Below are 17,840 nucleotides of genomic sequence, written 5' to 3'. Positions count from 1 at the left end.
AGAGCAAATCTATATTTGTATTTCAAGCTGGAAAAAAGGCTCTTTCAATTTCTTTTGAAGTTTACAAGTAATCTTATAATAAGAATATTTACTCTCAATCAAGGCAAAAATTTTGGTGTCGGCTGTTTTCTGATTCAGGATCTGTTGGTTCATATTTTATTCCCCTTATTCGTACTCAGTCAAACTTATAAAAGCTTCTTTATAATATGATACCCATTCCGAAGAACAAGGATAATGAAATAATGAACCAACTGAACCTGAACCATTCAATATTATTCATTAAAATATTTGAATAAATTAACATAAAGATTATATCCGAATTCTACAGATATCAACTAAGAGAGCCTAAATATTCAACAGAAATAGGGGAAATTTTGAACTCATCAGTGTAAAAATTTCACGATATATCGTAAGAAGTAGTAGTTATTAATATAAATACGGAAATTGAAGATTTATATAGGATTTATTGCAAAGCATCGGAAATAGCCCAGAAGGAGATATATGTAGAAACTATATGACAGTTAATTGAAGAGTTTTTGAGAGGTAAGGTAAATATGCCAGTAAATATTTTTCTGTGATCTTTGTCAATCATAAAAATAACAAATGTCACAGATATCTCCTAAATTGTTTTGACATGTTTCGAAAGTGCGTAATAAAAAGAAATCGAAGAGATTTCAATTGGGAAATTAGATTTTTAATATTGATTGTAGAATATTGGGTGGTTAGAGTGTGTTGTACAGTATACTCTTTTCATGACGGTTAGAGACAGATCAATAAAAAGAAACCTCACATTGAATGTAAGTTGAGTAAAGTTTTATTACAGCTTCAGAAGTTCGTAACGTTTTGTATTTTAGTTTCCAAAGAAGGGCCTAACATAGAGTAGAAAGCAAGAAAGAATCAATGAAGAGTGTATTAGGTATGAAAGTAGGTACATATAATCCTTTTTTGTGGATTTCGTCTGCTAGAAGTTATACAGATAAAAACCATTTAGTGATTCGAGAGAATCATAAATTAAAAACCTGAAGGAACTACCTGCAATAGAGTCACCGAGCTGAGTATAAGAAAGAACATAAAAATAAACATAAATGTTTAGTGGTGACAAGAGACAAGAATATTACCTCATCTCAAGAAAATACTTTGAAGTGGAATTCAATATAGGTAAATTCTTATTTTTATTATTTTTTTTCATTTTGGGAATAACTAGACTGCGTAAAATTAACTCATGAATTTGTTCTGAATTCACAAAACTATTATTTGTAGTGTTTTATATTCATTTAAAAATTGTGGAGGTTAAATTATTAGCTCATTATCTATTAATTGCATCGATGACATTAAAGAAAAAAAAGAGTTTTTGGGGAATCAAATTGTTTACTACTGATTTTATTATTGATAAATGCTTCACCTGGTATGTGTAGTTTACCAATCAAGTGCTTCAAAATTGAAACCGAATATTTCATCATTTTTAGGGATAACGAATTCCAAAAAAAATTCATAATAATCGTGCTTCGATCGTGGAAAGATTTTATGACACCAGATTTAATTTCCATATAACTAATATTCTAAAAACACGGCTAGGTTTATGTTTGCAGTTAACTGACGGACAGCGAAATTTTTATCAACGAGCTGAACTGTTCAGTCCAGAATTCGCGTAAATGATTACATCCATAAACATGTTGTGGTGTATTTCTCCGAATCACGCTCCAGCTACGCTGAAAAGCCTACTAACTCATTTTTATTTCTGGCCCACTAATAAAAACGAACCGGTAAAATTCATTTCGTTTTCGAAACCAGGTTCATTACCTAAAATGCGATCAAAATGGAAATGTATATGGGGGATGCAAGATTTGATTATTTTATTGCGATTATTAATGTCAAACATTAACTTCCCTTTGAAAATGAATTTGATCATGATGAAATGTTAAATGTTATTAGAAGGTGGATGTAGATCAAAAATAATGACTTTTTTGGTTTCGTTTACTTATGACTTATTTTAATATTGAAAGAATAGATCGGCTCACAATGCTCATCACTATGCAACTCAGGTATCTTAGAATAATTCTGAAATCAAACAAGAGAAACAACCAAAACAGGAACCATTATAATTTTTTCCATTGGGTCTATAGTTTCATCCCAAGATTACTGATAGAATCGTCAGTTTGGTCAATAGAAATGCAAAATGGCGACTGCGCTGGTTATACAAAATTTTAAAAATGAATTCTTAAAGCTGATTCAATGGGTGCTTTAGAATTTTGATATACCATGAGAAATTAAAATTTACTGTGTGTAATTAAAATGTTTAAATTTCATCGGATGAATCAGCTAAATATCATAATTGACAGAGTTAGGAGATACCAGGCTTTCAAACCGTAAACTAGAAACCTTCGAATATAATATCTACCGCAATTGTGTATTATTAGGTTTCATTGGTGAAAAGTCAGCTTAAAAGCCCAAACTATCATAGCTAAAGAGTTCTGTCGAAAAATCCACACATTGAAGTCTATGCCTATCATCGAAATGTTTCTATTCAGTGAAAGAATATTTTTTTGATGCTTTAGTGTTAGTTATTGGTGTATAACTTTACTTCAGCCATTTTGCAATAGAAAGCTGTAGTGGTTAGTGGTAGTCGAAATAAATAAAGGGTGTTTTTTTTTCGAGTTATATAACTTTAAGTTGGCATTACTGTTCAAGATGGCGACCGATTTAACAGCTGTCAAGTGATTTATTCTCAGTTTGGTTTGGCAATTCATCATGAATAGACTCACGACTGAACAACGCTTGTAAATAGTGCAAAATGGGATTGCCGTTGTTCCCGATTATCATAAGCGAATTTTGTTTAGCGATGAAGCGCACTTCTGGTTGAATGGCTACTTCAACAAACAAAACTGCCGCATTCGGAGTGAAGCTAATCCTCAAGTGTATGTCGAAACACCGTTACATCCAGAAAAACTGACTGTTTGGTGCGCTTTATGGGCTGGTGGAATCATTGGTCCGTACTTCTTCAAAAACGATGATGACCAGAACGTTACAGTCAATGGTGATCGGTATAGAGTCATGGTTACTAACTTTTTCATTCCTGAATTGAACAACCATGATATCCAGGAGCTGTGGTATCAACAAGACGGAGTAACATGTCACACAGCTCGTGCCACAATCGATTTATTGAAAGACACGTTTGGTGACCGCCTAATTTCACGTTTTGGACCTGTGAATTGGCCTCCAAGATCTTGTGATTTAACACCGCTAGACTACTTTCTGTTTGGCTATGTAAAGTCATTGGTCTATGCGGATAAGCCACAAACCCTTGACCATTTGGAAGACAACATTCGCCGTGTTATTGCCGATATACAGCCACAAATGTTGGAAAAAGTAATCGAAAATTGGACGTCCAGATTGGACTACATCCGAGCCAGCCGTGGCGGTCATATGCCAGAAATCATATTTAAAATGTAATGTCACAAGATTATCTGGTGGATAAATAAAATTTATGTCAATCGAATAATCCATCGTTCTTTTATTGCAATTTAAAGTTCTATAGCTCTAAAAAAAAACACCCTTTAGATCGATGATGCCATACAATAAGCTTGGGTATTTGTAAATATTACGCCATTGGAATAGAACCACCTCGGTGTCCTCTATTAACTATTCAAGTTTATCTGTTTACCAATGAAACACTTTGTCATTATTTTTTCATACAGAATGACCCCCCAAAGTTCATCGCACTTATTTATTAACAACTGATATAATCAGTAAAAATCAAATAGAAACAACATTATGCGACAATTGAAAAAAATTTAGAAAATATTTGCATTCCAAACAATAGTAAGTTTTATCACATAAATTCAACCTATGAATATAATTTCTCTTTAATGAGTATAGTCATACCCTTACTCGTTACTATAAAAATAATTCCACTGTTCTCAAGCCAGTCTAGTAGCATAAAGCTACTAAGATGTGCTAACTCCCTAACGAACTAATCGAATAACAGCGGGATTCCCGGTTGAAATAACTAAGGATACACATTCCATCATCTCGCTTCAACGCATATTCCAGTTATTCTGCAGATTTCGCTCACAGAGATCCCAGAGAGCGCGTCTGGGTCCAAAAAATAAGGGGGGAGAACAGGTATGCATAATAATCTCACATTTGAAACATCCCGAACAGGGGCCCGTCTCATGCTGTTGCCTTAATTGCACAGCTTTTGTCTGTCTCTCAAGACGCGTCCTTATGTAATTGGAAGACTTCCGTTATAAACTTCCGCCGGCTCCTTTACCGTAAGGAGGGCAGAGCAGATTGGAATTCATATTGGACCCTCCTCGGTGGCGCCTGTGGACCCGATATCAGCTGGATTAGAACTTGCGGTCGGGCTGTGGCTATTGGATTTGGGAATGTTGAATAATCGGATCTTGTAGTGGTCTTTGATTTCCGGATGAATTGGCGAGTTTTTATTTAGGGAGATCGTATTGCGATTTTACGTTGTGGAAGAGAAAACGTGCATGCAATGGTATGCTTTAGGTTTTATATTGGATTTTAAAAGGTAATTCACAGCAGAACTGATGCCTGGTATGTTCTTTTAGTGAGAGGATGTAAATAACATAATTTATTGATCTCCCTAGATCATTTTAACTCTAAGTGAAGGGTGTTTTTTTCAGAGCTATAGAACTTTAAATTGCAATAAAACAACGATGGATTATTCGATTGACATGAATTTTATTTATCCGCAAGATAATCTCGTGGCATTACATTTTAAATATGATTTCTGGCATATAACCGCCACGGCTGGCTCGGATGTAGTCCAATGTGGACGTCCAATTTACGATGACTTTTTCCAACATTTGTGGCCGTATATCGGCAATAACACGGCGAATGTTGTCTTCCAAATGGTCAAGGGTTTGTGGCTTATCCGCATAGACCAATTACTCTACATAGCCCCACAGAAAGTAGTCTAGAGGTGTTAAATCACAAGATCCTGAAGGCCAATTCACAGGTCTGAAACGTGAAATTAGGCGGTCAATAAATCGATTGTGGCACGAGCTGTGTGACATGTTGCGCCGTCTTGTTGGAACCACAGCTCCTGGACATCATGGTTGTTCAACTCAGGAATGAAAAAGTTAGTAATCATGGCTCTATACCGATCACCATTGACTGTAACGTTCTGGCCATCATCGTTTTTGTAGAAGTACGGACCAATGATTCCAGCAGCCCATAAAGCGCACCAAACAGTCAGTATGTAACGGTGTTAAGACATACACTTGGGGATTAGCTTCACTCCAAATGCGGCAGTTTTGGTTGTTGACGTAGTCATTCAACCACAAATGCGCTTCATCGCTAAACAAAATAAAATGGACGTAGTGCGCGAAAGGAATTCCGCACAGAACCATTATTTTCGAAATAAAATTGCACTATTTGCAAGCGTTGTTCAGGCGTGAGTCTATTCATGATGAATTGCCAAACCAAACTGAAAATGAATCACTTGACAGCTGTTAAATCGGTCGCCATCTCGAACAGTAATGCCAACTTATATACCTCAAAAAAAACACCCTTTACATAGGCGTACAACTTTACTACCATCGTTTTTTTCCGAAATTCGAGCAGTTGTTCACAAGCAAACAATCGCCGTTCAACATCTCTCGGCTTCAACTCGTACGGCCTTTCTTTGTTTCTGAATCATTCCAATGACTTTCAGGCGTTTTGAAATGGCATGCTGCGACAATCCCAATGATCTTGCCAATTGTTGTTGCGTTTGACACGAGTTTTGATCAAGTAATGCCTCCAATTCTGCATCTTCGAGAACCGTTTCTCTTCCACCGCCATGCTGGTCTTCGACGTCAAAATGACCGTTCTTGAAACGTTGAAACTACTCTCGCCACGTTCTTTCACTAATAGCGGCGTCACCATAGGTATTTGAGAGCTTTCGATGAGCTTCAGTCGAAGATTTCTTCATATTAAAGTAGAAAATTAAAACCTCCCGCAAATGACGAGAATTTGGCTCGTAAGCTGACATGTTTAATCAAGAATAACTCTATGATGCAGGCACAAATCGACTAATATTTCGATGGCGTTATGCTTACAAATACCTTATAAATAGCTTATTGTATGACATCTACGATCTATTTATTTCGACTAACACTACCGCTATAGCCGTCTATTGTAAAACGCCGGAAGCAAAGTTGTACACCTAATATTTTTTATGCAGAATGGATTGTGTCTCACTTATTCACTAACACCATGTATTTGTTGATAATTTTTTCAATGAAAACTGATTGCCACTACATTTTTCAACTAGTCAGTAGAATATCTTTCGATTGAAAACGAACACTCGAATGGTTTGATGAAATTTCAAGAAAGCTTTGCTGATTTCTCCTATTCGAAGAAAAACAGCGTCGAGTTCAAATAAATGACTGAGAAACCTTTAGAAATGCCTGCCATAGTTGTAGGCGGAACGTAGGTGAAACACAACTTCTAAAAAGCCTGGTTTTTACTCAAACTTAATTAGACAAATCGTCAACAACAACGAAATAATATACCAGTTGATTACTTTCAACCCTTAGACAACAATCGAACGGACTTCTTATACAACTGCATTAACTTCTCGTTTCAAACAGAGTTTCCTCAGTTATAAATTTCAAGGTGAATTCTCTTGCCTTTTGGGGGTAATTAGAAAAGTTTCGATCTCACACAGTTGAAAGTCTGCAATTAACAATTTCGCCCTAAGTTGAATTCTTTCTTGAAGGTAAATGATGAAGATAAATTCATAATTTAGGAAACGTTGCAGTATAACCTATCAGCTCCAGCTTTCGTTTCGTTACAATCATTTTTTCTTTTTCTCTGCACCTGAAGTCCAAGAAGAAAGTACTGAATGGATTGCTACTAAGGATTCACGGCTTGGCTTGATTTTCAAGTCAAGCTCGAGTCGAGTAGTTTTTTTCAATCCCAAGTCAAGTATTTATTCATCAAGTACTTGAATCATACCTATTAAGCTACTTGATTTTTATCAGTTTTATTGTGTAGTGTCACATCAATAAAAAAAATGATGAAATGAGAAGGAACCTTGTTAAAAACACTTTTATTTATCAAACTTATTGTATAAAAAAATGGAAAATATCAACTTTTTTGAAATAGAAACATAAATTAAATAACTATAAATCATAACAAAATAAAAAATAATAAAAAAATAAAGTTTCTTAATATTGAAAAACCTCCAGGCTCTGTTTTTTCATTTTTCATAATTTTCCATCCAGGATCAAAGATACATGAGGCATCTTATAGATTTGTCGCCTATCCTAATACAAGTGTTTGTAACTGTAAGAGCAACTCAGGAAAATTGTCTTTCAACAGGAGCTGAAGATACTGGCGTTGATAAAAAATCCTTGGACATTTTGGCCTAGTTTGGGAAGATATTTCTCTAATTCTGTAGTTATTCCGTTCATTCTTCCACATCTTGTAGAACAAAATCGTGCGAAAATATATCAGAAACGCACAGTCTTCATGATCATAGTTTATTATTATATGTTGGTAATCCGCCACGGCTTTATCAGTCACAATTTATCAATTTGGTTCAAAGAAATCATTTCTGCCAACCAACATTTTTCAATGCAAAAATCACTAAATGATATTTATGGAAATATTTCATTAACTTCAATAAGAATGCAATGAATTAGAGAAAATAATGTATAATACTCGTACAGAAGGCTCATTCTACCACTCGTAGAAAGAACTCGTGGAAGAATAGCAATGCCTTCTGCACTTGTATTATGAATAACTATTCTGAAACTACCAAAATCTACCAATAGATTCCATAGAAATGTGAGAAAACTACTAATAAAGTCACACTGGCGAATGCTTCAGTCTCTCGGCGCTCGAAGAATCCCCTTATTTAGTCTAAGCGCGCACGAGATTGCAGAAATATATGCCGTGCGACGCATGCATCCCAAGCTCAAGTAATATCGAGTGGCTTGATATCAGGTCAAGCAAAAAAGTTCCAAAATCAAGTCAAGCCAAGCTCAAGTATGTAATTTTTCAGGAGCTTGATTTTCAAGTCAAGTAGTTGGTTAAAATGTCAAGCTACTTGGCTTGATGAATCCCTACTTGCAAGTTGTACACCGATCATCCGATCATTCTGCTACATCTTGTAGAGCCAAATAGTGCAAGAATATCAGAACATAAAACTGTTCTACCAACCCAAATTTTTCAATGCTAAAATCACTAAACGATATTTATAGAAATATTTCATTAATTTTGATAAAAATTTAATGAATTGGAGCAAATAGCTTATAATATAGAAGGCTGCAAGTGGATCATTCTGCTACATCTTGTAGAGCCAAATAGTGCAAGAATATCAGAACAGAAAACTGTTCTACCAACCCAAATTTTTCAATGCTAAAATCACTAAACGATATTTATAGAAATATTTCATTAATTTTGATAAAAATTTAATGAATTGGAGCAAATAGCTTATAATATAGAAGGCTGCAAGTGGAGATTCATCAAGCCAAGTAGCTTGGTTCTATAAGATGTAGCAGAATGAACGGATAAGCCACAGAATTAGAACAAATGACCTTATCATACTGTTCATAGACGGTCATCTTCACCTTCCCAAGCTAAAACCATAGATTCTCCGTTTCATCCGATCCCCTGACAAACTTTCTTATTTCCAGGATTCCCGTAAGGGTTGCACACGCAAATGGACCAGCCTGAAACAGAACCCGAAGGGTGGGAACATCGTCCACGAACCCTTCGGCTCGAGTACCAGTGGCCATTCCACCCCATCGACGGTCAACATGAGTCCCCTGCCGGGGGGCACGGTCGAAGGGCACAGAAAAAGTAACTGGCAGGTCATAGAACACTTCGGGTCCAAAGATAAGACGAGCTTGTCTTCGAGTTTGATGGCGGTAAGTTGGGACGTAGAAAGGGCGATATATATATAGTGGAGATTGATGTTATCTGTTGGACAGCCTGAAGGTATTAGACGTTGATTGGGAGGCTGCGAATCGAATTTCGTTAATAATTCCACTGTTGCCCTCACTAGAGGGAGTAATCAGTCACGAAACGTCTGGAATAATAACGTCTGTGGAGTTTATTTCGATTGGTGGGATCAATTAGTTTTCTATGGTTGATGAGCATGTGGTATATTGCACAGAATGTGCTCGATAAAAAAATTTGACGGATACAATTTGTTTAAGGAATTATTCTCATTGAAAGTCAGCTTAACTAGATTATTCTGAGATGAATGAAAACCTGATGAATGCCCTGTTTAGATTTTGTTTCGCCAATTTTGAGAATATTAATTAAGCTTCGTTAAGTCAACTGTAGGTAGCGCTATTAACAAATTATGACAGATTCTTATCATATCAAATATATGAATTTATTCTAGTAAACGTTTTGTGAATATTTCACTGCAGATGTACCCAATGGAGATGACTTTTCAATGTTTTCTTCTTAACATTCCTAGGAAATTATTATTTTAACACATTGCTCTTTAAATTATACGAGATATAATATAGAAACCACTAGTTTATTAAAATTCATTTACCTTCGTTTTCTTAGATTATGTCCTTACATGAGAAAAATTTTGAAAACCTTCAGTGCTATCTTTTTTTTTCTGTCATTAGTGGATTCTATATTTTCTTTCGCCCCAGTAACATTCTGGACATTCTTCTTATAACGAGAAGTTAATGAGATACATATTACAAACATTTATTATACACAGGAAACTGATCCTTGGAGTTCATGTGTTGATTTGATACTTGATACATCAATCGAATTCAAATCAAAATCAATGGAAAAAATATCGAATGACAAGTATGACATTGCGGAGCCGCTACGAAATAAAACTAATATTCTCAATTTGGTCGAATGTCGAGTGCATACACACATGTTTTTAGACATCTTAGATAGATTACTCTAAATATTTTAGACGACTTGTTTGATGTCAGTTCATAATATTGAAAGAGGAGGTTATATTACTGAATTTCTTGAATTTTATCAATGATAATTATAAATGTTGCAATTTAACTTATTGACCTCAAGAATTTAATGAGGGTTCTTTCTCTGATTTATTGTATTCGTCAAAATTGTCGATCGAAGACTTTTTATGAAATACGAACAATTCCACAAGTGAAGGAAGTACTTCATGATTCTTTTTTCTACTCGTACGGCACCCAATTTCCTTGTTTCTGAATCATTTACATGACTTTCAGGCGTTTTGAAATGGCTTGTTGCGTCACTCCAAATGATCCTGCCAATTCTTGTTGCGTTTGACACGAGTCTTGATCAACTAAATGTTCCAATTCTGCATTTTATAAAACCTCCTTTCTTCGACGTCAAAATCACCGTTCTTGAAGCGTTGAAACCACTCTCGAAACGTTCTTTCAATACTAGCGGCCTTACCATTGTCGAATGGCTTAAGATTACACTTTAGTGCACATTATGCAGGAGTTATAAATAATATTTTTTTTTTCTTCAAAGATCCCATCAATTCTCTAATTTCCAGGTGGGAGTGTCAAGATCATTGCCTCTCAAAGATTCAGACTCGGTGCCAAATTCAAGTCCAGAACACGAAGGCAAAGAAACTGAAGCTGATCTCCTGATGTCACACAACAGAGTCAATCAACCTACAGGATTTTCAGGAAAACTGAAGAAATTCCTCAGGAGATTCTGCGGAAATTTACAATTCAAAAACGTTCAGGTAATATTGAATATTTGAGCAGACATGCTGATTACAAAATGGCGAATGCACTATATTCCGAATGAAATTCGTTATGAACTATAGCTGGTCGATTTATTCCTGTTTATGAGCGTTGAAATTTCCACGTCAGTCAATCATGCATACAACTATTCGAGCTATTCGAAATGCTGTAACTCCGGCGGCTCAATTTACTAGTCGAATTATCGAGATTATTCATGCAGATTTATCATTCAGAAAGCTCAAATAACATTTCTCATATTATGTATACGAGGCGCCAACCGAATTGCCTCGACGACGTCTGAAAGAGTTCAAAGCTCTAATATTCGATTTATATGCGAAACTTTATCGTATTCTCATTGATAACTCGAATAAAAATTTTACTGCGATGAAAAATTGCGTTTGAATTATAAAATAAATCGTTGGAGATTTTGATGTTCTTATAAGTGTTACTGGAGTGGCTAATAATGTCAGATTGTATTTATTTTTTAAGAATGACAAATTCATATTAGGAGAAAAGTTACGTAATGACCGGAGCTACGCTATTTGCACCTTCTTTTTTGGAAAATTTATTTTGATTTGTGGTAACGGAATTATGATACATTTTTTGTATATTCCTTTCTATGGTTCTCAAGTCGATTGCATTTGTAGTTTTGAAATGAATATGAAATTTCATAAAGCTATAACTTCAGAATTATTGGATAGATTTGGTCAACCAACAAATTTAATCGTATTTAGGATCTGAATCTAGTGTCCTTTTCCTTAGAATATGAGGGTTACTATTTATGTATTGATAATACATAAAATAAACAAGCGATTTTGATGCAAACTATTTTAATGCTTTTCAAACTTATCGCCTAAATAACTAAAGTTAGACCACGTCGAAAGGCATAATGTTCATAGCTCGGAAATTTTCACGAGTTTAATCCATATTTTAGCAGAGATAAAGATTTCAATTTACTTTAAATAAGAAAAATTGAGTTCGTAGGTCAAAACTTATAACTATACTTATAACATAAAAAATGTCAAATTTTACGATGTCAATTTCAGATTTTACTGGTAATATCAGTGTTGCCAGTTCGCAATACATAAATAGTAGCCCTCGTAAACGCATACAAAAATTATACACTGTGTCCGTAAAGTATGGAACAAATTCATTTTTAGCTAAACAGACCATTTTAAGAAATAATTTTGAAACACGACGATTTTTGATTTTAATTTACCGTATTTTAAAATAATAATGTAATATACAGGGTGAATTACTTTCGAGTAATGACGTCACCGTCATTTTTTTTAAATCGAACACCCCCATTTTGTCTCAATTTTCAGATAACTATAGCTGAGCTGATTCCAAAAATGTATCACATGTTGATTCCAATTGGTACAGGGTGGACAAAAATACAATACTTTTGTGTGTGCTCATAAAGTAACGCGTAACATTCTTTATTAGTTAAATTAACAATATTATCAAAAATACTTATTGCCTAGCGGCAATTAGTTGGAATGTGACAGCCTGTAGTTTGTTACATTTTTAGATTAATAAGAATGAGCTGGTTACAAACATGTTTGGTACTTGTGGTCTAGCAGACAGAATATGAAAGAAATTATTTCTTATCGATTTAAAAAAAAAAGTCGTCTAGTTTTTTGTGAAATGTCATTATTTGTTCATTGCCGCTAGACAATAAGTATTTTTGATGATATTGTTAATTTAACTAATAAAGAACTTTACGCGTTACTTTATGTGCACACACAAAACTATTGTATTTTTGTCCACCCTGTACCAATTGGAATCAACATGTGATACTTTTTTGGAATCAGCTCAGCTAGAGTAATCGGAAAATTGAGACAAAATGGGGTTGTTCCATTTTAAAAAAATGACGGTGACGTCATTACTCGAAAGTAATTCACCCTGTATATTACATTATTATTTTAAAATACGCCAAATTAAAATCAAAAATCGACGTGTCTCAGGATTATTTCTTAAAATGGTCTGTTTGGCTAAAAATGAATTTGTTCCATACTTTACGGACACAGTGTAGGTATGTATAAGTAGAATAATCCAATTTATCCCAGTTTGAAGAGTCCTGACATGGAAAACCCTTCAACTCCGCCATCAGCGATCTGCGTTATAATCACGCGTGTAACTAATTAAAATTAATATAATTCGATTCACTTTTTCGTGTCCGCTTCCGGATTATTCGATTAACGTAGACACTGATGAACTTTCCTCACACAACGCAATCACGTAAAATGGTACAAAACCAGAGGGCTCTGCCGTAGCTCAGCCTTCTTTCGCTTCCGAACATGTTTAAACCGAATTAGCATAAAGTTGGGATCCGATCTGCGACAAAACCCCACTTCGAGAGTGTTGGAATCTATTCATTTCGAAAATCTGTCTAAATTAGAGAGCATATCCGAGCCGGCGTTGGAGGATTATTTTCATAAATATTTAAGGCATCACCGAACGTCGAGCAAGGGCGTAGAAATTGGAGGGTACTGGGGGTTATTACCCCCCAAGATTTTCAAAATAACGGGTGTTTCTTTTCGAGGTATATAACTTTAAGTTGGCATTACTGTTCAAGATGGCGACCGATTTAACAGCTGTTAAGTGATTTATTCTCAGTTTGGTTTGGTAATTCATCATGAATAGACTCACGCCTGAACAACGCTTGCTAATAGTGCAATTCCATTTCGAAAATAATGGTTCTGTGCGGAATACGTATCGCGCACCACCATTTTATTTTCTTTAGCGATGACGCACAATTCTGGTTGAATGGCTACGTCAAAAAACAAAACTGCCCCATTTGAAGTGAAGCTAATATTCAAGTGTATGTCGAAACACCGTTACATTCAGAAAAACTGACTGTTTGGTGCGCTTTATGGGCTGGTGGAATCATTGGTCCGTACTTCTTCGAAAACGATGATGGCCAAAACGTTACAGTCAATGGTGATCGGTACAGAGCCATGATTACTAACTTTTTCATTCCTGAATTGAACAATCATGATGAAGAACGAAAATTTCTCCATAAAATGAACCAATAATAATCATTTCATTTTCCTTTGAATCGACTCCTTTACGGTTTATTAGTTTATTATCGCTTTCAAGATGAGTACTTTTATTGCACTACGAGCTCGTCTTCGTCCGAAGTTTATTATTTTCCTTCATCTATCTGCTTTCTCGGCATCGCCCTTTATTTGCCATCTGTTATATTTAGTATTTGTCATCGGTATACACTTACCCGTTGTTTTCGGTTTTTTTGTATCTTCTCGTCACAAAATTTCGATACATATGATATGTAGTCATCAAAGAAATGAACTGAGTAATTCGCATTGAAAAATTGTCTGGGCTGTGTTGTACAATTTATTGTGTTTCATTCGAATTGCAATTTATTTTTGAAGACATCAGTTTTGAATTGACTATATCTACAGGGTGTTCCTTAATTGGAGGTACAATCATTGCTAGAAAAAGGTTTTTGTGAACCACTGGTAGTTTAAAAAAATTTAAAAAGAAACTCAGGTTCAGTACTACACTTTTTGGTTTGTTGTAGTTTTGTCGTAGCTGCTATCAATTTTGAACAAAAAAATTGCTAACAGCTCTCTAGTAGTCCGCAGGAAAATTATTCAAATTATTATAAAGATATAATTAAAAAATCCCGTCAAAAAAATTGTTTTCCCTTAAGAAAAAAAAAGATCTACGCCCTTGACTTCGACTATTCAAATTATCCCTCGAAGATATTTCCGTGTCTCTTAGTTTGAATTCGGTGGTCTCCAATTAAATTCTACGGCGAATGCTAATGGAGAACGTATTTGTCGAGTTTCGGATGTCAGTCAAATTGAGTAGTTGCGGCGAAGATTGTTGAAATAAACATTGAGTCATGTCGAAGTATGTAAATCGTTAAATGTTTCTGCCGAATTGAATAATCATTTCGAGGTAAAGTGAGCTTCTTAAGTAAATAATGAGTTATGCATGTCGCGGTTCGGATTTCACAGTGCTGCTTCAATGATATACAGGGTGTTTTTTCATACACTGGACAAACATATATGGTCGGGTAGATGGGGAGAATTGTTTTTGCCTTATGACATACCCCGTTTTCGAAGCATAAGTGTAATTCGCATCCCTGTAACTCCAACCCCTTAAAGGTTCCAGAATCGTTTGGAAAAGTCATCCATATGGTTCACCTTAGAGAGAGGTACTGGTATTGGGGTATATGGACCTAAACTGAGGATCTCTAAAGCTCTGGGAAGTGAGCCCTCTATTTTACAAACCGAGATACTGGATGTTACCCTTGCGTTCAGGAGTGTATTAAAATGAACCTCAAGGGGGCGCATGTCTACATCACCACGTACAGCCAGACCACGCTGAGATCCCTGGAATCGTACTGCCAGGGGTCTCTGTTGACCTGGGAGTACTGTAACACCATAAGGCAACTGACCAGAGCCAATAAAGTGACTCTACTATGTGTACCAGGGTACTGTGGGGTTGAAGGAAACGAAAAAAACGACGAACTTGCAAAAAATACCTCAAGGTTAACACCTGCAAGATCTGAGCCTTTCTGTGGGCTAGGAAAAGACCAATAAAAGGCAGTGGTCCAGCAATGGGAGTTGAATAACAGGATAACCCATTGGACAAACAATCCTGGACTTACTCATGCCAAGAAATTCGTGATGATTTCACCCACCTACGCCAGAAAGCTCTTGAAACTGTCACGAGCCGAGCTTCAGGTGATGGTGGGACTGCTGACGAGACACTGTCGGTACCGTATGGGAAAGTCAGCAGATGAGATTGGCAGCTCTGTGGATAAGAAGCAGAAATAGATGAATAAATGGTATGCGAGAGTCCAGAGCTGACTGGCCTAAGAACCATTCATTTGGGGAAGCAGGTCCTGGATACCCGAGAGGAAACGGCCAAGGTCCCTAAGGAGGTTGTCAGTTTTATCAACGTCATTGGCGATCTCCTCTGATTTCCATGAATGGGTAGGGTAGAGAACAAAAGATCTACATGGTCGCAGTTCCCTGAAGGCTTACCGAGCCACAACGACCCCAGTTCAAATCATAATAATACACCCATGGCATATAAAATGTTGCTTAAAACACATTTTCCATTTTATATTCCGCCATTTGAAATTATAGTATTTTTTCCTGTGTGTAAGCACTGCGCTCCTCTATACTCACGCGGAGTTTGGAAATAATCTACTATTTAGCATGTTTCAGGCGCTCCATCATCTCTACAATAAAAATTGCCAAATTTGCCAACTCTAGTATTCACCCCTGTATGAATTTACTTCTATAATGAGGTTCTCAACATAAGGAGTCGTAAAATTCCTCACCCCTATTCAAAATCAGGGGGTTGTATTTCTTCCCGGTAGGAGGTTGGAGGAACGAGGATTAAATAAGCGGAGAAGTCAGAGAGAATCACGGTCTGAGTGTTTTTACACAAATTCTCCTTGAATACAATATATGACTCTAACAGATTGAGGGAAGATTTCGACATTTCTTCTTAAATATAATCACTTATTAGTTCAATGGGAAGCAAAAATGTTTTATGCTAATTCCATAGAATAGCAAATATAAATAGAGGGAGTATACGCAATTTTTACATGTCCCCAACATGGTTAGGTTACGTTGTCGGATTGTGATATATTTTCAAATCCACAATTTTACTATAACATTATGAATGTATATTATATTGAATGGAATTTATTCATTTGAGTGATTCTCTATTAAATATGCAAATTTGAATATTTGGAATCGAAATTTTTTCTAATTGTCAGATCTATAATAAGCAGAATATTTATAGTTTTCTGTATACACCTGCTCAAATCCTAGGTTTGGCAACTTTTGCTCACCTAGTGTGAAGCTTTTTTTCTGAATTTCTGATATATTTAGGTATTCATCTCAATATATTTTGAGTTGATATGAAACGTTGATTCACTATGAGACACAAGAAGTGCGTTCTTCCTGAAGAAACTCGCGAATTGAGTGAAATATCGTATCACTGATAAGTATGTTTTCATTTCCGCGCGCTTTATTGATTGATAGCTCATGTTGGGGACAAAATTTGATCACTGAAAATGACATATCCTCCCTCTATCTATCTGCATTACTCTGAGGCTCATTCCATTAAAAAACAAAAACAAATTTCTCAGAAAATAATGCATGTAAAAGCGGTTGACATGAAGATAATCTTCTGTATGTCGAGTATCAGGTGTATTCGCCCAACTCCAATTCAATAATGCTTTCTATACAAGATAAAAGTTGAAACTTCGTGTATAGGTTCTACAACAATATGGCTTGCTAACGTCATCTTCGAACTTTGAAAACTTCCCGAACACGTCGAATTTGTTCCGAGATTACAACTTGAAGCGGTCTCATTGCAATTTTCGCCTTTTGCAGGTGGAGATGCTGTACCAGAGGTATTTCCTCAAGATGAACCAGAGCAACATGACGAATCTCCTATCCCTATTACTTCTGCTGTGCGTCGTTTTATTGCTTCTGGCAGCAGCGGACATGATCTTAATGCATCACAGTTTCTCATCACCTACAAGGTTGCAGAATTCAACTACATACAGAGGCGGTTTTGATCCTTTGGATAAGTCACTGGTTTTGGTGTCCACTTCTGGATGTTGCATAGCTATCTACGGTGGTAAGTTGGATTTGTTCTAACAACCAATCGAATTTTGTCATTTTGTGTCATTTGAAACAATTTCACTCAATCATTTATTTATTTATTCATTTAAATGTATTACATCCAACAGGCACATGCCCAATTACAGGTGTAAGTAACATGAAAAAATTACCAAATAATGATAACTAACGGAATCGCCGTAGGCAGAAAAAAAAAATCAAGAAATCAATATCAATTTTCTATCAGATAATACAATTTTCTTTCAAACTCATTTAAGGACAGAAACAACATTACAGTGATACATTCAGTACAATTATCAATCACTATGATAACACGATTGAGTTTTACAACTTCATTTCGAATAAATTTCGAAATGTCACGTTTTGGCAATGAAAGTATTCAAAGTATGAATGCGCTAATCAAAGAAAAATTCCCAGAAATACAACATACATTCACAAATATATTTGGGGAATATTTATGGATTTTTGCTGCGAACGAGAATATGAACTGATTGAACATAGTAGCTTAGAAGAA

General features: G+C 35.6%; 1 protein-coding gene across 3 annotated transcripts in view; it reads left to right on the top strand.

The window, feature by feature from the left end:
• LOC123678084 (adenylate cyclase type 5) overlaps positions 1-17,840 on the top strand; it is a 147,602-nt gene that overhangs the window by 64,109 nt on the left and 65,653 nt on the right. For 2 of the 3 annotated variants that reach the window (XM_045614884.1, XM_045614883.1), the window contains exons 4-6: positions 8,655-8,888; positions 10,490-10,684; positions 17,075-17,324. In XM_045614884.1, coding sequence (XP_045470840.1) covers positions 8,655-8,888; positions 10,490-10,684; positions 17,075-17,324 — 679 coding nt within the window. Of the gene's footprint in view, positions 1-928; positions 1,159-8,654; positions 8,889-10,489; positions 10,685-17,074; positions 17,325-17,840 lie in introns of those variants that run through there. The other variant, XM_045614885.1, reaches the window with a different exon arrangement.

Source organism: Harmonia axyridis, chromosome 4 (assembly GCF_914767665.1).
Source record: "Harmonia axyridis chromosome 4, icHarAxyr1.1, whole genome shotgun sequence".
In the NCBI taxonomy this organism is placed as follows: domain Eukaryota; kingdom Metazoa; phylum Arthropoda; class Insecta; order Coleoptera; family Coccinellidae; genus Harmonia; species Harmonia axyridis.
This window is presented reverse-complemented; position numbering and strand designations above follow the sequence as displayed.